General features: G+C 42.8%; 1 protein-coding gene across 2 annotated transcripts in view; it reads left to right on the forward strand.

Moving 5' to 3' along the window:
- Positions 1-22863, forward strand: part of dym (dymeclin) — a 52366-nt gene that overhangs the window by 12514 nt on the left and 16989 nt on the right. For both annotated transcript variants that reach the window (XM_061067747.1, XM_061067757.1), the window contains exons 9-14: positions 9598-9783; positions 9879-10057; positions 11494-11619; positions 11750-11863; positions 12813-12907; positions 16915-17014. In XM_061067747.1, coding sequence (XP_060923730.1) covers positions 9598-9783; positions 9879-10057; positions 11494-11619; positions 11750-11863; positions 12813-12907; positions 16915-17014 — 800 coding nt within the window. The remainder of the gene's footprint in view (positions 1-9597; positions 9784-9878; positions 10058-11493; positions 11620-11749; positions 11864-12812; positions 12908-16914; positions 17015-22863) is intronic.

The following is a 22863-nucleotide window of genomic DNA, read 5'->3' on the forward strand; positions in this document are numbered from 1 at the left end:
GGAGAGAGAGAGAAAGGTGGAGAGAGACACAAACACACACACATTCTCACACAGAGCCCCACCTCCTGGCCACACGTAACACCCCCACCCAGAGCTTGTGAATAGCCGGGGGCAAACGTGAAGACCAGGGAGGAAGGAAAAAAAAACACATTCACAAGACCTAACACCGTGACAACGTGTCGGCCAGGACGTTGTCCCGCCCCTTCACATGCCGAATGATCACGTTAAAGGACTGCAGGAAGAGCGCCCAGCGCATTAACCTCTGGTTAGTGTTCCGCATCTGATTCACAAAAACTAAAGGATTGTGGTCCGTATACACAACAGTTGGCGAACTCGCGGAACCCACATAAACTTCAAAGTGGCTCAGCGCCAGGACCAAGGCCAACGCCTCCTTCTCAATAGTAGAGTACACGCGCTGGTGTTTGTTGAACTTCTTGGAGAAGTAAGAGACGGGATGTTCAACCCCGTCCCCCCCCTCCTGAAGCAGAACAGCACCAGCACCCGCATCACTGGCATCAACAGACAGTTTAAATGGACGATCAAACACAGGGGCACACAGGACTGGGGCCGTAGTCAACAAAGCCTTAATACAGTCAAAAGCACGCTGACAGCCCTCAGTCCAGCGAAAACACACCTTCGGGCTCAACAAGTCAGTGAGGGAAGCAGCTACCGCAGAAAAGTTCTTACAAAAACTACGGTAGTAGCCCGCCATCCCCAGAAACCGGCGCAATTCCCGCCGTGAACGAGGGACAGGGAAAGAAAGAATAGCCTCCACCTTGGAGTGCACCGGCCTGACTTGGCCCCGACCAACCACTTTGCCCAAATAGGTCACTGTCGCCTGGCCAAACTCGCACTTAACAAGGTTTAAAGTAAGATTGGCGTCACGCAAACGCCCAAACACAGAATACAGCTGCTGAATGTGCTCGTCCCAGGACCCAGAATACACAACAATGTCGTCCAAATATGCCTCACAACCAGAAAGACCAGACAACACAACATTCACCAGCCGCTGAAAAGTTGCTGGCGCATTACGCATGCCAAACGGCATCACAGTGTACTGAAGGAAAGCAGAAATTTCTTTCGCCCGAGGAGTCTGTGGCACCTGCCAATATCCCTTTAACAGGTCAAGTTTGGTTACATACTTGGCACCGCCAACATTATCCACACAATCCTCAACTCGGGGAAGAGGATAACAATCAGGCCTAGTGACTCCATTCACTTTCCTAAAGTCTGTACAGAACCGGTCTGAACCATCAGATTTCATAGCCAGCAGACAGGGAGAACTCCAGGGACTACAGCTGGGTTCAGCAATACCGTGGCCCAACATGTAGTCCACCTGCTTCTGCAAGCGTGCACGTTTTTCTGGATTAACTCTGTAGGCATGTTGTTTAATCGGCAACGAATCTCCTACTTCAACATCATGTTGCAGCACCTGGGTCTGAGAGGGCACATCAGAGAACAGTGACATATGTGAACCAATCAAACGGACCACATCCTCACCCTGAGACGGAGGCAGATGCGAAACACAACCATCAAGATTAACCAGCAGTTCAGAGTTCTTCAAACGCCCATGAACAACAGCACTGGACAAGGCAACGACATCACCATCAAAATCCAATTCCTCAGACTCCGGCAAATCGGCACCGGACAGCGCCACAGCCGCCTCACCCTGATCAATCACTTCAGCACCGGACAGCGCCACAACAGATTTCAATACAACAGGGGAGGGTGAAACAGACCCTCGCTCCAGATAGGGCTTCAACATGTTGACATGACAAAGCCGACTTCGCCTCCTGCGGTCCGGGGTCGCGACCACATAGTCACGAGCGCCAACCTTCTCCCGGACAACATATGGCCCACTGTAACGTGCCTGTAACGATGAGCCAGGAATGGGCAACAGCACCAACACTTTGTCCCCTGGGCTGAAGCTACGGCTCTGCGCATCTTTGTCGAACCAACGCTTCATCTTGCCCTGGGCAACAACCATGCTCTGTTTAGCCAGCTCACAAGCACGATGAAGTTTTGAACGAAAATCACACACATAGTCCAGCAGATTCTGTGGTTCTGCACTACCAACCCATTTTTCATGTAGCAACTTAAGCGGACCGCGCACCGTATGGGCAAACACAAGCTCAGCAGGACTGAAACCCAGCGACTCCTGTACCACCTCACGCACAGCAAAGAGAAGCAGGTGGACACCCTCATCCCAATCCTTACCATACTCGAGGCAGTAAGTGCGCAGCATAGATTTTAGGGTCTGGTGAAACCGCTCAAGCGCACCCTGACTCTCTGGATGGTACGCGCTGGAATGACAATGAGAAATGTCAAGCTGCTTCACCACCTGTGCAAAAACCTTAGACATAAAATTCGACCCCTGGTCCGTCTGCACCACCCGTGGCAAACCAAACAAAGAAAAAAACTTAGTCAACGCTTTAATGACTGCAGGGGCGGTGATCCTCCGCAGAGGAATAGCCTCAGGAAAACGAGTGTTAACGCACATAATGGTCAGGAGAAACTGATGACCCGCCTTTGTACGGGGAAGAGGCCCTACACAGTCTACGATAACATGTTCGAAAGGCTCCCCTACAACAGGAATCGGATAGAGTGGAAACGGGGGAATGGTTTGATTGGGCTTACCAGAGAGTTGACAGACATGGCAGGTCCTACAGTGCTGACGCACATCGGCTTTAAGACCCGGCCAAAAAAAACAACGCAACACTCTATCATATGTCTTATTTACCCCAAGATGGCCAGCCAGAGGATTATCATGGGCCAGCTTCAAAACTTCTGGTCGAAACAGCTGTGGAACTACAACTTGCTTCACAACCCCCCAATCCTCTTGAAAACCCAAACGTGGTGGCAGCCACGCACGCATCAGCACCCCGTCCTTCAAGAAATACCTGGGAGACCCACCCCCATCATCATCATTCAAACCCACAGCCGCAAAAAGAGAAACCAGCGTGGAATCACGCTGCTGTTCGATAATAAGCTGTTCACGTGACATGGACAATTTAACATCTGAACTGTCCAATATAGAAAGGGGAGATGGCGGGGGAAAAGGAACCGGGCCTGGGGAGGGAAGAGAAACCGGGTCTGGGGAAGGAAGAGAAACCGGGTCTGGGGAGGGAAGGGCTGGCAACACCGACGAACCGTCCCCAGCCATAAAACTGTCACTCAATTCTACTTCCTCATCACCGGACTCAGGCTGCAGCTGACGTTGCTTTGCTGCCATGGCACGGGTAATGGCGCAGACAGAAAACACCCCTGGGAACTTTCTCACCAACTCATCTGAACATCCAGACCGGGGAACAGCTGTTACTTCAGGATTAAGCAGGACCTTCCCCCCCGCTAAATCATTCCCCAGGATGAAAGACACCCCCCCGACAGGAAACTCATCACTGACACCGACAATAACAGGCCCCGTAACCAACTCCGAGTCCAGGTGAATGGTGTGCAAAGGAATCCCCACAAACTGCATCCCAAACCCACGGACTAACGCAGCCGAGTCGGTTGAAGATTTCTCAGACAGAGGCAACACTCCACTCAAAATGACCGACTGAGAGGCTGCACTGTCCCTCAGAATAACGACAGGGACTTTCGGGCCTCCCGCAGTCAGCGAGACCGCCCCCTTCATGACGAAAGGCAAAAACACATCATCAAGCTCCGGAGACTGCCCAGGATGAGAGCGTGAGAGAGATGAACTGGGAGCACTAGGAGACTGACTCAATGAGCTTTCGGTTTTTAACAAATTAACAGCTTTAGGAGGCTTGTCCCTTTTGTTCAAAGCAAAACAGTAATTAACTGTATGGCCACGCTTCTTGCAAAAGGAACAAACCCTGTCACTCTCCTTACCCCCTCCACTCTCCCTACGCGTCACAGGGGGCCTGGGCGCAGAGAAGCTGCGACCCAGGGAGGACTGTGGCTTATCATAACTGTCCCTATGAGTCAAAACGTATTCATCAGCAAGTACCGCAGCCCTAGAAATTTCTAGCACGTTACGGTCATTAATGTGTGTCACAATTCGTTCAGGCAAACAATTTTTAAAGTCTTCCAGCAACATCAACTCACGCAAGCCAGCGAAATCAGAAACCTTCATAGAGCGACACCAACGATCAAATAACACTCCCTTCTCATGACCAAACTCCACGTATGTCTTCTCATACGACTTCTTGAGACGACGGTACCTCTGGCGATATGCCTCGGGCACTAACTCGTAGGCCCTCAGCACCGCCTCTTTGACATGATCATAATTCAGGCTCATACCAGACTCCAAAGACGCGTAGGCATCCTGGGCCTTTCCCGTGAACACACATTGTAAAAGCAACGGCCAAAACTGCCTAGGCCACTCCAGGGTCTCAGCTACACGTTCAAACAGGGTGAAATATTTGTCAACATCTTTATCATTAAAAGACGGAACGAAACGGATGCATCTACCTATATCAAAACTACTGGCGGCAGGAGGGGGAGGAGAAGGAGGTGCATGCTGTAACTCCAGCTCCTTCAGATGCACCTGCCTCTTTGTCTCTTCCTCCAGCTTCCGCACCTCCAGTTCACCCAACAGCTCCTTCTCCCTCAGATCCAGACGGCGCAACTCAATCTGCAGCTCCAATCCCCTGAGACGAGCCGCTTCATCCACATCTGACCGTGACTCCACCCCCTTCATGACCGCTTCACTCAAAAGACCCTCTTTATACAACACAGACAGCAGCTCAGTTTTTATAGCCTGCTTCTTCATCTGCTTAGTCACCGTAACTTTAAGAAAACTGGCCAGAGAAATTAACTGCTCTTTAGTGCAAGAACAGAACTGCTCCATCGTCGGATGAGCAACAAACTCCTCAGCACTAAACGCCATGACGAGACTGGCCACACTGATCAGACCAGGGCGAGAGGAAAAAAAACAAAAAAAACAGACCGCTCACCAACCTACTCCCTCAAAAATACCACCCAAGAGGGCAAAACACAGCAGCACCAAAAAGAAAACCATGGTGCACAAACGTGCCGGCCGAAAAAACACTGGCAACCACACTATGAAGTCCAAGCCAACAAACTCTGTCAGTGACGACCAAGTCACACCACAAAATCAACTAGACACGGCCTATCACAATAGACACGGCACTCACAGTTGGAATCAACAGAAACACTGAAGACCCAACATGTGATCTCGGACGAGCCCCCAAATATGTTACGGACCTATAAGAAATGGCTCGTGAGGCCCGGAACACATCAAATAAACGAATCAGAAACAACTGTTGCCACTAAATAATAACAAATGTTTATTGGTTGAAACAAACAAATATTTAGAAAGGCAACAAACCAAAAGGGTTGGAGGTTCCCGGCCAAAACAAACAAAAGAGAGGGGAACACTGAGCCAGCCATCGGCCGTCGAAGTCAGTGTTCACCCCCGAACTAAGTCTGCCTAAATAACCCACTACCTAAATGAAAGAAAAAGGTTATCCGAAAACAGGACTACCGGGAACCCCCGAACCAACTACCAACATAACAAAAGCTCAAAAGGACTTCTGGCATGGGGGAAAACGGAGCCTCGGTCTCCTCACCCGTTCACCTGCATGGAAGAAGAGAGAGAGAAAGAAATTCACAGCCTCCTTAAGTCAGCTCCAGCTGACGAGGTGATGAGTCTCACCTGAGGACTGGCTGCGTGGAGAGAGAGAGAAAGGTGGAGAGAGACACAAACACACACACATTCTCACACAGAGCCCCACCTCCTGGCCACACGTAACAATAGCGTTTTATTATGTTTGTAGATTATTTAAAACTGTTGTTAGTCTGTGGAATGTTCTCATGTGTTGGACATGTTTATGTTACAATGGTTTTAGATTTGGTTTGGATGAAAGCACTTTGAGCATATATTTTGATTTGTGTGAGATTATCAGGAGAGTGTGTTTATTTATTGTCTGTACAGCATGTTTCCCCATGTGCATTTCTGGATAATCATCACGAGTTTGGTGTGTGTGTGTATCTGCGTGTTTGGCTAAGGCTTTGGCCTGAAGCCCTGATGTCATATTTCATTCAGTGTTATGCAAGTAAATAAGTAAATAGCACATTGTGCCTGTCTCTGTTGGCTAGAAGAGAAGTCCACATTTCTGTGTCTGCACTGAAGCATATATTCTCCGATGGAATAACCTCCCACCTCAGCTGCCTTCTCTGCTGTCTCAACAGACCACTGAAGTCTTTACATGTTCAAGCACCAAGTTGCAGGCGGAACAGGTGAAATGGAAAAGCAGATTTTAAAACAATTTAACAAAGATTTAGACTCATTTGTCATTTTTAGCAACACTGATAGTATAGAATGCTTGTCTATTGGTTCGCAGAATGAATTAACTGGATGGATGTTTTACAGATATTCATGGTCCCCAGTCAATGACTCTAATTTGGTGATTACCTTGTATCCTGAAGTAATTCTCTGGTTTGTCACGTAATTTCTTAGATGATGTTTCATAGTGACTTTGTTGGTTTTATCTCTACAGCTACTATGACTGTGACTTAAGTGAAAAATCCCATATATTTAATGGATTTACATGACATTTGGTACTGGCAATCATTAGTTGGATTGCTTTCTTGCTCACCTTTGATAGCGCCATCATCAGGTCAAAATTCACAAGATTCACTGTCAACTCTGTATCAACTGATAACATTCCCATCACTATAACCTTTACTTTGTTTTTATCGCAAAAATGTGTTATTAGTTATTATGATGTTTTTCATCCAGTTAAACTTAACCCTTGCCTATTGTCAGGGCTAAGTTGTATTTGCAATTTTATTGGCACAATTTAGTGGATCATTGGCACAGAGGAGTCATGCTTATTTTTCTGTCATTTGATTTATAACTTTCATTTAGCTTCTGCATTGAGCAGAACAGAATAACAAATGAACAATACTCAGATGTTAACTCGATTCATACTGGTCTTAATTCTGACTGAAAATAACAACTACTGCAGCCTTGAAGATAAGCAATAATTTCCCCTCAACCGGCAGTCTAATAACAATGGCGTCATTGAGAGCTGTGTGTGTTTGATAATAACCATGATGTGAAGTTACATTAGGTAATGGGGCAGGGTCTTATGAGGTAGAGATTGATTTAAAAGGGATGGATTTCCTGCCTGTGTAATATTTCACTTTGAATTTAGAAGTGACTTTGTGCCAACAGTAATTTCTGTGATCATGGGGATCATTATGTAATTACAAATAATTAATTGCTCTGTAACTTCAGTTTGGTCATGACATTCGTCTGTCTTTCCCCACTGTATTATTCCCAGATATTTTTGGAATCTTATGTCCTTGTCTACATATTGTAAGACCTGAAGGCATTCATAGGTTTTCATAGAAGAAACAATTCAGAGGCTGTTGTGATTACAGACTCATAATAAACAACAGACTTTGTTGTTGCACGTCTCAAAGTAGGATGCCTTCGCTGCCCCCAATTCCCAAAACCCAGATTCCAATTTCAGCGTGCCAGCCACTGTGGCCGTGTGTGACCTTCTCTTTTCCTCACTTTCCCCTCTTCTCTTTCCTTCTCTTCATGTCCTCCTCCTCTTTTTCCACTCGGCGTCCGGCCAGGGCCGGAGCAGCCTGAGCAGTGTAGCATTATTGGGTTTATGTGGTGGGCAGGCAGACAGGCAGAGGGAACTGAGCCAGACGGATAACAAACAGCACCCACTAAGGTAAAATAGAGCGAGAGAGAGAGAGAGAGAGAGAGAGTGTGTGTGTGTGTGTGTGTTAGAGTGCAGGAAATGTGGCTGCCAGACCAGGCTCTCTGACACTGTTGGGCTAGTCACTGTGGTGCCAGTGATGAGATGAACAGGGCTCCGTCACAACTTGGCCCTCCCTCTCTCTCTCGATCATGTTTTCTCTCCCACTCGCTTCTCTCTCTCTGGCCAGTCGAGCGAAAGAAGAGTGTCGTGCCGAGAGCAAGAGAGACAGACTGACCAGTGCAAATTACATTATTTCTCTCTTGGGGATTTCTTTTTATCATGAAGCACTTTGTTGATATTTAGCTCCAATATAAACAAATTCATTCTCCTCTTTGCTGGAATTGTGAACGCATTTCTACAAAGCGGCTCTTTACTTGTCGTCAGTGAATTTAGAGGCAAAATAACATATAAATCATAGATGCTGCTTAGATTTTCATCAGTCACAAGTTGTTGAAAAGAAGCTCTTCGTCAGAGAAAGGAGAAAAGTACATGAAAATCCTTCATTTTGTCATGCATAATGGTTTAAAACTTTTATGACTGCTCTAAACCTTTTAACCTTTTCCTCGACCAAAGCTGCAAGAGGAAGGCGACAGGATTTGACCTCCCTTTTTCTCCTTGAATTAATGATTTTTTTTATATAGTAGGAGGTCCTTGTACACGAAGCGTGTCATCCCTCTAATGTCCCAAAAGTAATCTGTCCTTGTATACTTGACTTAAATCTTATCTGGTTCAGTAACCACATAAACAGATGACGTTAGTGTGTCATAGTTGGGTGGATCAGGATGACTTTTATGACATTACTCTTACCTCACCTCTATGTGAGTGTGTAAATTCAGCCAGGAAAGTTGTTCTGCTCTTCCAGCTTTTGCCACTAGATGGCAACAAATCTACTTGGCTTCTCTTCAAATTCAGTAGCATGAATCAGTGACAACCTACCGCACACACACACTGTGTCTCACCCCAGCTTGCTCCATGTATTCTGTGTGGCTAGACGTGCTGGAGCCAGAGGCTGTCATTGTGTACCTTGGTGTTCATGCTTCTCGTGCTTCTCATGACGCCTGAAAGCACCAGCACTTCAGTTACTCTGCAGGAATTGCAGCTCTCTCTCATCTCTCCCATCAAGAAAAACCAAGTCCGCTCCAGTTGGCCAGTAGTTCCAGTTTCCCTTTGCGCTGTGGCGCGGTCTATGTTGTTTCAAATTTCAGGTTCTGCAAACCACCGTACATGATTCCTTTGTGCTTTTTTGGCCAGGACTCGATCAGTCTGACTCAAGCACTGTTTAACATTCATTTACCTATGAATGGAAAAGCAGTTGTAAGATTGAGAAACTGCAAGTAGGGACAGTACTTTGGTGCTTTCTATTAAAAAGATTGACATGCATAACTTCACAGATCTTTAGATTTTGCACCGATTACTTCTTTGTTGTATGGAAACAGAGTTGCAGCTCTCAAAACCCAGCTGAAGTTTACCTAAATGAACAACAAAGGAGGTGTGTCAGAAAAGATAGACAATTATTTTCCTGTATTGAACTAAAAGTTGAATAAATATATAAATTATTGGTAGAAAAAATACGAGTTCAATATAACTAGACTGACACTGACTACCTCCAACAAGGCTCAAGGGTCCCCATAAATTGTATCAAAATTATTTTAAAAAATTACCAAATTTAACACACTTATAGAAAAAAGGCCCTATCTCACAATGTGTTGTGCAATCTTGCTTAAGAACAAACCGGCCAGCAAGCAAAGGAACAGGGGTGATAACATAACCTCTTTGGCGGAGGTAGTTATGCAGTAGGAAGTAAATAAATGATGAAAAGGAACAAAGGAGTTGTTGAGTGTATATTTTTATCCGTGTGGGTTGACCTGCCTCTCTTTTTGATCTCCAGGTGGGCTGTGGAGTGTCTTCACATTGGGTGGAGCTGGCGGCAAATCAGGCATAGAGCAAGAACAGAACCCCTTACCTTTGTCTAATCAGAGCCTTCTGTTACTACTGGTCCTCGCCAATCTAACAGACGGGCCTGACTGGCCCAACCCTTACCGCCAGGCTATTACTTGTTTCAGAAACACACAAGGTACATATATTTAACGGAGACCCACTGATATACTTGTTAAAAACTGTCATATGTCATCTTCCTGAGTATTTTATATTTTTCCTCTGCTCATGTAGACACATCATCGCTGCCCGTGGAGCCACCTCACACTTTCCAAATCAATTTCAACAGTCTGTACACAGCGCTGTGTGAACAGCAGCGCTCTGATCAGGCCACGTTACTGCTGTACACCCTGCTTCACCAGAACGCCAACATGAGGACATACATGCTCTCCAGAACGGACATGGACAATCTGGTGGGTAGAATGGGAATGTAGACTTTAATTTTGATTGTGTTCATTTACAGAGCGTGGCGCACACAGCCATGCATATTAATTATTCCAATCTACGTCTGACTTTTCTAGCAAAGTGGAAGGAAAGAAAGAGTCCAAGCGTGATTGGTCAATCCCCAACAAAAACACATTATGCAGCTTTCCTTACACAGATGCATATGGCCATGAAAGCATTTCATCTCGGGCCAATGCTATGGCTCAGTAAACACACAGGATGTATGCAGCGGCAGCTGGTGCTTTTCTGTCCATGTGGGACTGCGCCAGTTATTCCTTATAGCAGAGCAAATGTACTGAGGCAATAAGTGAGCGAAAATCAATCTATAGCACAGCATGTCAGATGGTTTTATATATAGCAAAAGTATGGTGGATCTTTCACAAATGAAATTTATATCTGACACCGTGTAAGACCCAATAATTTGGTCTTGTTGCAGAGGAAGAGGAAGTAGCAGTTAAAATAGTGCGCACAGATACGTTTGGCCGATATTTTAGCAACAGAAAACCACAAATTTGTAATAATGGATCCACATGTGCAGGCAATGACCTTAATTAACAGTCACATTTTAAACTGTAGGTCTATTAAAATCCTTTACTTCTGATATCACTGTGACCTTTCTGTGTTATTCAATATTTATCGCTGCTATAATAAAATACCATAATTAGCTGATCTAGCTTGAGCTTATTATGTAGGGGGGCTACTAATGAGTCTTGCTACTTTCTCTGCGCTGAACAATAAAGCACTGCTGCACGACAGCATAATGAGCTAACACTCAAACTGTGTGAGCCCACAGCTAACCATGCTAACTGCTTTCACTCTGACTGTGTGCTTCTGTCTGATCTGCTTACCTCTTATATCTAGCATGTCTCCACCTATAGCATTATGACCCATAATTCAGGAGTGTCAAAAAACATGTAAGGATGTAAGTCTTGACTTCGTAACTAACGTCTGCACTGCTGCGTTTCTGTCTTATATTAGTTGGTGCTTTGTTAGCACCACAGGTTGGTTAATTCAATTTTATGCAGTACGGACCCTATGATCCGTAGAATAGGTTTTTATCATTCATATTCATCAGTTGCAAAAACAGATGTTCACATTTCCGTCCACTGTTGGTGCAGTATATCCACTCATGTTGTTTTCTTGTTTCTTTGCTCACAAATTGCCATAACATTTGCAAATTCTCATCGTAGTCACCAACATCAAATAATAAGAGAGCAGGGGTTGATTAGTAATAAATACAAATTAAAACCAAGAAAGTGAAAATGTACCCGTTGCTGTTTTCACAGGGTTCCCTCTGTTGGAACAGATGCTGTTGATTTAACGCTAACCAAAATGATTAACAAGGATTTTGATGAAACCCTATACATACAGTATGCTTTAATCTTCTTCCTCCTCTTCCTCTCAGGTGTTGCCCATCCTTGAGATCCTTTACCACGTAGAGGACAGAAACTCTCATCACGTCTATATGGCCCTCATTATTCTCCTCATTCTCACTGAAGACGATGCCTTCAATCGCTCCATCCATGAGGTGGTGGGTAGACACACACAAGTTATACACACACCGGTCAGGTTTCAGGAATTAACACAGACAACTTCCGTTACCGGCACTTGTTGGGATTATAGTACACGTTTCCTCATTCCTGTCTCAATTCTGGTTTCAGGTATTGAAGAGCGTCTCATGGTACACAGAGAGGTCATTGACGGATATCTCTCTTGGCAGTTTGCTCATCCTGGTGGTTATCCGCACCATCCAGTTTAACATGACCCGGACAAGGGTAAAATAAGCATGTATTCACGCACTCTCAGAAACATGACATGTAATCAGAAATCATTCAGCTGTAGACACATTTTGTGACTGTATATAAAGATGGACAACACTACAACTCTACAAAAGTGAAGCTAAAATATTTCCATCATGCCCTGGTGGTCATAAATACTGCCTCCTACATGTTTGCTGATGGAACATGCCAAAAAAGATCTCCATGAAGATTTTTGTCATTTTAAGTTATTCTTATAAAACTGTTGTAAGTTCAAGTGTTTGTTTTTAATTACATCTGCTTAGAAGGATATGGTTTCATCTGTGTCCATTTTTTGTTAGTTTGCAAGTTTACGCAAAAACTCCTATTCCCACGGAATTTTGTGGAGGAGTGGGACCTTATCCAAAGAAGAACATGGAGAGAATCCTTGGGATGTTTTCACTTTCTTTTACATGGCGAGATAGGGAATTAGCCTTGACAGAATGAGGCGCCCAGCTAGTTTCATCCGTTTGTTTATTGGTAGGACAGTTACGCACAAATTATTAATCTGATCTCCAGGAAATTTTGGGGAGGGGTGGGACATGAGCCAAATAACAACCCACAGAGGTATGCACTCTCCAAGCCACCTTAAAACAGGCTGAGACGTCATGATTGACAGCCAAGATTGACTCATGATTGATAAGGCGGGTGTATCGGCAGGACCATGATACTGTGGCTCCACTCTCCAATCACCACTGAGCAGACCCTGGCTCCAAATTATGTCATCCCTCCAAGATGGCATTGCTACTATCTAAAAAATTCTGACTTTTTTGTACAGTGGAAGGAAGAAGATACGTCTTGTCCCTCTTGGTATACATTGATCCGAATAGTGATATAATGCATTCATGAAATCTATAGAATGAAAACAACTTTTTTTAATTTCATCTAATAGTATCATCACTGTACCATCACTCTGTGTCTTTCCTAGGATAAATACCTCCATACCAACTGTCTGGCTGCCCTTGCCAACATGTCAGCCCAGTTTAGATGTCTGCACCAGTACGCTGCCCAGCGCATTATCAGGTGATGAACAAAAGATGATATATTAACAGTTATTCGATCCATTCGTTTCCCATACAGCCATTTAAAGCTTTTATCTGGATCTTACTATCTTATAGATCCATTATCTGTGAGAATATTAAAAGTAGCTTTACATATAGTGGCATAATGGCCAAGCTTATATTTATCAAGTGTGGCCTGTCTGTATGTTCTCTTGTGGTTTAAATTAGCGTGTGAATCTTGACCTGTAGAATTTTACAGCCTGTTATATGGATGAAACCCTTAGTATATGTACCTTTTTATCATTATAACAATACAAATGGTAATATTATACATTTAGGAATCATTAATGGTTAAAATAATTAAAAAAGAATGTCTACTCAATGCACTGAATTAAAGGCATGGCAGATTAAAATACTCTATTACGTTGATGAAAATCATGGAAATTATTTCATAATTAATGAAAAACATTGGATAGCAATGTTTGATCTGGTGTATTAATGATTTGAATACAACCACAGATTTAATAGAAATAGCTACGACTTTATAAATCACACATCAGCACTTTTTTATTGGCTCACATTAAACATTGTCTTCCCGAATATTAAATGTGCTGAGTTTGCTTCTTTTCTGGCTAAGAAAGAGAAGAGATACGAACTAAGAGACTAATTTGCATTTCAGAGAGAGAATCTGGATGCTCTCCCAAAAAAAAAACACTATACTGTCAAAGTCTGCCTAAGACCTTCCTCAGCACATGTATGTGAGTAAGGTCTGTTTAATCCACAGGACACATTGTGTTGATAATATGACATTTTAGTTTTATAGACTAAAATCAACAGCATCAGTATTTGTGTTACACTGTCAGCCAGCGTGTATTCCAACTTTATTAATTCCTGCTTTATATAAGCTGGGGCCTCGGAACAATCATCTGCACCAGATTTAAATAAAAGTGTCCATGTGAGTCAAGCAAAGACGCCAATGGAGAGACAGAAAACAAAAGGAACGGAAAGTCTAATTCACACAAACATGCTCCTTTGTTTTAGTGACTCATGTTGACTCAGCAGAAAATATTTATCATTGCAGTAACTTGAGCGTGTCTATGGCAGAGAAGACTAAGAAATGAAATATTGAGAGAGGTGTGTCTGTGTAGAAAATAACGTTATGTAACACGAAGGAACGGAGGGAAAGGGTTTGGGCCACAAGGACACGGAAGACTTGAGAAGACATACACACACCGACACCGACACACCGACACACACACACACACACACACACACACACACACACACACACACACACACACACACACACACACACACACACACACACACACACACACACACACACACAGACACACACACACACAGACATCAAGACACGCACATCAAGTCATTCGTGTCTGTTTGTTAACTCCAGTCACAGGGGGAGAGGAATGTTTCCTTCCCTGACAACGCGCACACATTTGCGCACACTCAAGGATCCTCTTATCTGCCCGCCCATGTCTCTCTCCATATCTGTGACTCTCCAGTGTTTTGAGTGGGAGAGGAACGCCGTCTGTGAACGTGTACATGTCCGTCCTGTGGTGATGTAGAGCAAACCGTCTCCATGTCTGACTATAATGATAATGATGATGATGATGATGACTATGATGGCCTGGGCTGGGTTAAACCGGCTGGCTGGCTGCTAGATAAAGGGACATTTCCTGGCAGGAATTTCCACATGGCAGCCAGACACGGCTGAACTCTTCTCCTTAATTGATTCTAAGAGAGTCATGGCTGGAGCTGTTTATTTACAAGCAGCACTGGGTTGAGCTGCCCCAGCTACTGCCAGTCATATTTCCTTGTTATTGTTTATTCATCATTTCTCTCTATCTATTCCCTTTTAGCCACAATTTGACACAAATATAAGTCTGTATTTAAAAAGAGAAGTTGTGATAAAGGAAGGTTTAAACAGATTTTATAGTATCTGCTTTTACTTGCTGCACCTCACCATCAAATGCCTCCAGTCCACCAGAAAGCCCCAAACAAATAGCTGGGGTGTTGCAAATATGCAATGTGGGTTGAGATCAGATGGGGGACCTCTTGCACAATTTACTGCCAAAGTTTCCGTTTGATAATTCTCTTAAAACTTGAGCATTGGGCTGCACAATTGATCATATTGAAAACTTGATCTCGATTCACACCTATACACAAATTAATTTGTAATTGACAACGATTCTGCTTTTAATTTGGTTTAAATAGTCAACCAGTGACATCTCAGAGTAAACCCCACGTGATTCAGATCAGCACAAGTGCAGCAGTGGAATAGAGCAAGAGAAAAGTGGAGAAACGTTTGTGCTAAGGACAAAGGTGCCCCTTAAATGCCAGCTGGAGAGCTCTTGCTCCGGCTTAAGGTTTTGTTCCAGCCTGGCCCCATTTCATTGTTACCGTCATACCAATCTCAGATGAAGGTGGTGACAACCAGATAACTAAACCCACTGTGCTCATTCTGAAAAAAGGTTCCCATTCTTTGTTGTGGAGGTTTTTTGGGATTCAGACAAGACGATGAAAGTCAAGACCACGTACATTGCAAGCTGTGTTTTGCCAGCACCACCACAGGTTAACACCACAAAGTGCTTTATGACAAAGCTGTGAAGGCCTAGAAAATGTCAGGAGAAAATCTCATCTGCCCTGACAACACAATAGACCAGGAGCGATCATATTTATTGTTTTGTGGTCAATGAGTGCAGCCAATATTAAACTATTGAATAAAAAAATCATTCTCATCAATTCTCATTTTTCCAGACTCCAGTGCAACCGTACATAATCTAATCCTTAAAATGAAAATGCAAAAATATATCATACAAATAATCCTATTTTAAAGAAGGACACTTGACCACCCAGTGTGTGTGGCCACTATTCAGAAAAACAGAATCTTTTGGACAGGTGAAGACAGACCACCTATACGTTGACCATGTCTGTCATGATCTCAGCCTTATAACTGATTTTGGGATTAGGCCGGCAGTTTGGAAATCCTCCTGGATCGCCGCTTCCTGTCCATGTCCTTCACTGCCTCGACATAAATGGGAGGATGTGACAGAGCAACTAGTCAAAGTGCGTTCTTGTGGGCAGGGATCCCAGGTGGGGCTCCCTTGGTGGTCTCTCGTTTGAATCTGACTAGATACTACAACAGGTCCTATTAAGTAGATGTGGCTCCTTTGACATGAGGTCTCTAGATAACAGGTAGACCTCCATGTCGCTGCTCAGATGCGTCCATCCACCTATCATTCGGCCAATTAGCCTGGATAAAGAACGCTGAGAGATGTCGTGCGTTTGTGTGTGCGTGTGTTTTTCAGTGCTGACAGATGGACAGGTGTTGCTCTAAGGGACTTGAGTTGAGATCTCTGTGCGTTTAGGGCTCCTTTAGCCCTTCGCTGTCATTGAATTTAATTTATTTTTCGATCTTTGTTCCTTGATTAACGCACAAATTAAACATTTAACACCCTTGGGGGCCTATAGAGGGATTATTAAAAAGTAGTAATTAAAACAGAAGGTCATTAATGAGTTTAATAACAGTTTATGATAAATAGGTTGGTCAAAAAAGCGGAAATTTTTTATACATTCAATATTTTAGAACATTTTTAAAGGTTTCGATAGAGTTAAACGATTCCAGATGATAGTCTTGACCTGTGGCTGAATAAAAGCCAGGTAAGAGAAAGAGTTGTGATTGTGAATTGGTGGTAAATTAAGCATAATCTATTTTGACACATCATTTTCATGATAATTTCGTTATTCCACTACTATTCCATTACTATTCATTATTTTAAAGGCCTCTTCTAGAGCCTCATCTCTAATAGTAATGTGCCTAAAACTAAGGGCTTCCCACTTCAGTTGAGTACAATTTAATTATTTACAGCACATTAATTAGTGGTCTGCATGAGCAGTATGATGACTATGTATTTGGTTTATTTTGGCTTCATAGATGTGTATCAACCGTAGTCAATGTCGCTCTGACTCTATTTTGCCTTCTCTCTCTTTGTCTCTCTCCTGCAGTTTATTTGCTTTGCTTTCCAAAAAGCACAACAAGGTTCTGGAGCAGGCAACACAGAGTCTTCGAGGCAGACAGGCAGACAACACAGCCTTGCCCGACTATGTGAGTAATACACACGCATACGCACCCACACACGCACACGCACACACACACACACACACACCCTGTCTGCTCTCAGTTTGTTAGTGGTTACCAAATTATGTCTACTTGGTTGAGGACCAATAATTGTTGAAAGTATTGCACATAACGTTGCATGGAATTTGATTTTGATATTGTCAAATTTAGGAATTTCATGTATCTATTACATACATGTGTATATATATATAGGAGCCAACACCTAAAGTTTGGGTTTAGCCAGCTAATATGACAGTCAAGTCAATTGTTGTTAACTGTCATCATTAAAAAGCGAATAATGTACTTCCCAAAATATTAAACTGTCCCTTAAAAATGATCCATTCAGTCTGATAAATGGTCGAACGCAAACAATTTAACTCGAACAAGGCTTTGACATACAATTAATAATGATAGCATTTAAAGTTGAAGCTGTAACCATCAAAATTATCTGTATTTTCTTTTTGTCTAACATCATATAACATTTTACCTTTCACTTGTCAGAGAAGTTATATTGACTTGTTCATCTTTCATTTGAGAATGTAGTTTTAAACCGAATGTAAGTGCTGCACATCCACTGTCTAGTGGCAGTGCAGCTTCGTCTACACTAGCCCTTTGTCTTTTTTCTCATTACTTTCACGGTTCGTACACACACACACGCACATTTAATTTGCATTGAAATAGTTTCCACTTCTAGACTAATATTTGATGAAACTATTGAGCGTTTGCAAAACCGAACGTTCAAATCCGCCATTCGCAGCGGAACCACGGTAATATAGACATTTCTCTGAAATATCTGTATTAATCTGAAATTGAAATCTTAACAGCACAGCAGCAGTTATGTGCTGGGGAAAGTGTCTGAGCTCAGACCAATACGTTATTGGTCATGTTGTTTCAATAATGACTAGATATGGATCTTAGTAACAGCCACATCAGTGGGTGCACTCTGTTGACTGTTGATCATATATAATTGTTGATATTTGTGTTCAGGCACCTCTGCCCTCAGGTTTGTCTGTCTGCGTCTCAGTCTGGCTGTCTCATTAGATTTGCATGGTTCTAGATAAGTGTGTGTGCGCGTGTGTGTTTGGGGGTTAGGAGGTCCCCACAGATGCCCTTAGGTGTTGGGCAAACAAGAGCGTATTTGAATGCTCCTTCAGCCATGTAGTGACTGTCTGATGTAGCCCTACAAACAGACATCAATGTAAACACAAACACACACACACACTCATAAAAACATATAAAATGCAGTTATCCAACTTTGTTTTTATGCTCGCTACCTTCAGGGCTTATTTGAATGTTCTGTTTTATTTAGACACGTTCATATACACATTATATATGACTATAAATGGAAGACGGGCTGCTTTACCATGATTATATCTTCTCTGTTCAAGATTTCACTTCAGCCAGCCGTTCCCATGAGAGTCCACAGTGTTTTTTACAGTAGTGACTAATATAATGAGACAAATTCATTGTGCGAGGTCAAAGTGTTTGGTCGCCTGCATAACAACGTTTTCGCTTTGGAAAATGATTCATTGTGCCGCTCAAGGGCACAAGGCACATTTCTAGTACAATTCTTTCCTGGGAATTTTATATTGAAGTTTTTTCCTATAATAGCGTCTGACATCTAGTCTGGGTCATGGACTTTAAAGACAGTGCTGGTCAACATTTTGGATACAGTTATCCTTGAGCTTAGACTATACTAACTCAATGTGACATTGGTTCCCATGTCTACAAATCTACTTCTAACAGCAGCGAGATGTCAACGTTTAGCTTCTTTGACATCGCTTGATGAAAAGGAACATGCTGTGTTGTTTGCCCTCTGAGAATGTGTGCACGCTCACCCTCCTTAGGTTGTATATTCATTTTGATTATGTCTCGGACAGGAGTTGAGTTTTGAGTGTGTTCTCACAGAAGTGCACAATTAGCTTTTCCCATGTGTTTGGTAGTAAACGTCTTGTTCTTAGTCAGAGATGTTCTTCGGTGTTTGATAAGGTCTGTTGTGTTGTGCCGTTCAGCAGGAAGAGGACCTTCAAGTCTGGCCTTGATTCTGTCTGTTAATCAATTGTTGCCAATTGTTAGTTCCTCTGATTGTGTCCAACTTGTCAGTCTGTGTGAAATCTTCCTCATTATATTATATTCTTATTATAATTATTAGCCGTAGCAGGACTGGCTTTATTGATGGCAGCAGCAGTCAGCTGGTCAACCACTCTGGTCATGACTGAAATATCCAAAGCTGCTTTCAGACATGTACTGAAGTCACAGCATTTTCCTGAACATTTCTCGAGCGGTCATATGCAAGAATGCAAATGTCAGTCCACTCTGATATTTTCCTGGAGAGCCTTTGTCGATAGGGCCGATGTCGTTATGATCCAAACAATAATACATGATTTCAGCAGCAGACTTTATACATCATGTCCTGCCTCCAGCTCTACTCAGGCACCACCCGTCTCCTCAATGTTCTGGAAATGTTCCTGTTGTTCTGAACGCATCTGAAACCCTATTAAGTCATTATTAAATGCAAATTCAGTTCATCTGGGACTAGGGAATTTTCTGCATTTTCATCCAGAAAAATAACCTAAAGATTAAAGTTTTGGTGGGGGGGGATTATATTACAAAATTTACAAAAATAGTCTTTTCTCTCTATCATTTCTTAAAAAGTCTGACAGACACAACAGAACTGAGCAGTAGCCTAAACAGAACCATACATCTGTATGGATGGTAATGCTGTGTGACTATGAGATGAACTCCATTTGCATATAGACTAAATTTTAAGCAAATATCTGGCTCATTTCAGTTGAGTAAAACATTTAATGCAGGATGGAACGTGAAATGTTATCAAGGAGCTGGTCATTATTCTACACTCCTTGCCATCAGTATTAATCTTAAAGTCAAATTAACATAAAAAAGTTTGCATACCATATCTTATCTAACCAGTTTTAATGACCTCACACGGTGGCTAAGGTGTGTCAAGCTCTACTGTCTCATTTTGCCAACTCCCTTTTTTCATCGTCTGTCTCTGGCCCTCCTTTCCTCCCCCTGTAGCTGTGAATGAGGCTGTGTAATCGTAAACCACTTGCTCTGGTATTATTCACAAACCCGCATATTTACTTCGGAAGTTTTAAGGATCTATAGGGAGAGATGAAGAGTAGCCAAACGTGAGGAGAAAAAAGAGGAACAATAGAAAGAGGAGAAACTGGCAGTTGAGAGAGTGGGTGTAAGTGTGTTTTTTGTGACGGGGGCATCTGGAAACAATGTAATTTGGCTGCGTCTGGCTCTGGAGAGAGAACTAATGTTTGTTTAATGTGGGATTGTCCCGGACATGTAATTGCTCTCTTTACCAGGGAGAGACTGAGAGGAGGATATGAGAAAAGTCGTCCAGTGCTCGAAGCTGTGGGTCCATTCTGCTTATGTCTCCCTCTTTCTCTCTTTCTTTGTCTGCCTCTTTCTCTCTCTCTCTATCTCTCTCTCTCTCTCCCTCTCTCCCTCTCTCTCTCTCTCATATGTACACCACCCCCCTACTCCTGCATGTGTTTGTGCTGCTGTGTCTGGTTAGTGTCAGGGAGGAAAGAGCGAAGGGTTAGGGCCTCTTGAGCCCCCAGGGGACTGCCAGAGGCTTCCAGTCCAAGCAGGGCAGCTCTCAGGGGGCCTCACAGTTGCTCTCTGCAGCCTCTGCACCTTTGATTGCAGATGTTTCTTCTTTTTTTTCTTTGTTTTTTGCCCTTTGAGATATGTGCAGTGACATGCGCTATGTGCCTATACACACTAACAAACATACGAGGGAAGTTTGTGCAGTGTTGCCTTGCTTTGCATTGTTTGTCACTGTTTATGCTCCCAGCCAGTGGTAGTGGTGATGTTACTTCTCTGCCTCTTAGTCTGTTTACTCTTGCACATTTCTGGGAAGAGACTACAAGCACGCACACACACTTACATGCACGCACACAAACACACACACACAGAGCCAGAAGCATGTTGGACCACCCTGTCTATGTGTTTATGTGTGCTGGTTGAGTCACAATCTGTGATCTCTTTTTAAGAGCCAGAGTAGACACATGCATTAACTTTGTAGCACCATTCGTCTTGTTTAGGGGAAAAGCAGAGCCCGAGGATGTATCAACAGATAATAAACATTATGCCTTCTGTTTATTATCTGGGCTTTCAGGAATTAGCCACTTTGTTATTAGGCTACAAAATTGTTTTGCAAAATCTTCAGTTTTCCATTTATGCAACTATAGCTCATAGATGTCAGGACGTAGTGTTTCTGAACTCCATTACTGAACAGTTTTTATATGCCTGGCTGAACAGAAAATATCAACACACGGCGGTGACATCACATGCTTTTGAGATTCGTCATGTGGCATCCACATGCCACATTGCTGAAAGTGATCAGTTAGTTAACTCGAAGTAGCCTGCATCAAATAATAAATTAATTCAATTGGTTGCAATTTTCCATGGCTTTGTGTATCATACATATTAATAGATTCATCTAGTTTCACATAGAGAGTAAGGCTAGACTGAGGCCAGTAAATTGGTTAATCATATTACCTTATTGCTGGAAAGTAATGACAAAGTAGGTTTGTGGCATGTAAAAACCAAATACTGTATAGAAAGATGAACGATAATGTCTTCACTTCCTCTTGTACAAAAATGAAGCAAAAATATCCTAGCACTGATATTGAGTTTTAATGTCATCTGAAGTGTAAAGTAATAAAAATAGCTGAATCACAAATGGGAACCTCATGTATTTTCAACTTATACATCTTATTATTACTTCCGCTGACTTCTCTTTGTTCATTTCATTTAATTCCACAGTGCTGATGGTGCCTCTGGGAAAACACCATGTGCCAGGACAGAGGTCTCCCTTCATACTTGATTTACCTGAAAGTAGGAGGTTGATGTAGATTATAATACTGCCTTGCACAGTGACCTTCTGTCATTTTATGTGAAAATACCCAGAGGGGAGAGATGCAGAGAAAAATGAAATTAAAGGGCCCCTATACATTTTACGTATAACAATTTCATGCCATCTTAGGCCTTCAATGAATTTTCCCCCGGTTGAAAGAATTCAGTTGTAAAACATGAGGATTATAACAAGGTTATTATATCAGGCTTCTGTAACACAATCTTGTTTGTTGATATAGTGAGCAGAAGTTGCGACATGGCGAACACGTATCTTGCACACGTTTCAATTATTTGCACACTGGAACCAAAGATGTCAAACAAATTATTCCAAAGTTTTTTACACATCAAATATACCTTGATGTTACTATGGTCAGAGACGCATTAGCCCAGCATGAAAAACTACAGCTTCCACATCATTTGAATGGGAGAACACCATCCCCGCAGTGGGGGATGCAGACGCAAGGACTCCACTTGGTCTTTGATCCATCCAACTGTAAAAGCTTTGTGGATGCGCACGCTCCACATGCTGTTTGGCTATATAATTGGTCGATATGTGCAAGAGCATAATCATGGAAGATTATTTCAAAACACATTTGTCATTTTCCTCACAATATCCACAACAGCAGATACAATTATTTACCAACCATGGTGGGTTTCAAGAGTATAGCAGAATACTTAAGTCTGAGTAATTCCTGAGTAGTAATTCATCCTGGATTTCTTGAAACATATCATCACCTTACCTTGCTTTTTATTTTAATACAGGACTGTTATTGGTCTGATCTTCCTTTAAGATGTTGTCAGTAACAAGCTCTTATAACTGAGGTTCAGGCTACATCCATACTGCTACGATTATGTGGTCAAACCAAGACGATCTCTGTCCACACAAGTGTTTTGCTCCATATCAGTTTAATCCCCATCCATACCAACACATCTGAAAAGGT

Source organism: Limanda limanda, chromosome 1, assembly GCF_963576545.1.
Source record: "Limanda limanda chromosome 1, fLimLim1.1, whole genome shotgun sequence".
NCBI classification, from domain to species: Eukaryota; Metazoa; Chordata; class Actinopteri; order Pleuronectiformes; family Pleuronectidae; genus Limanda; species Limanda limanda.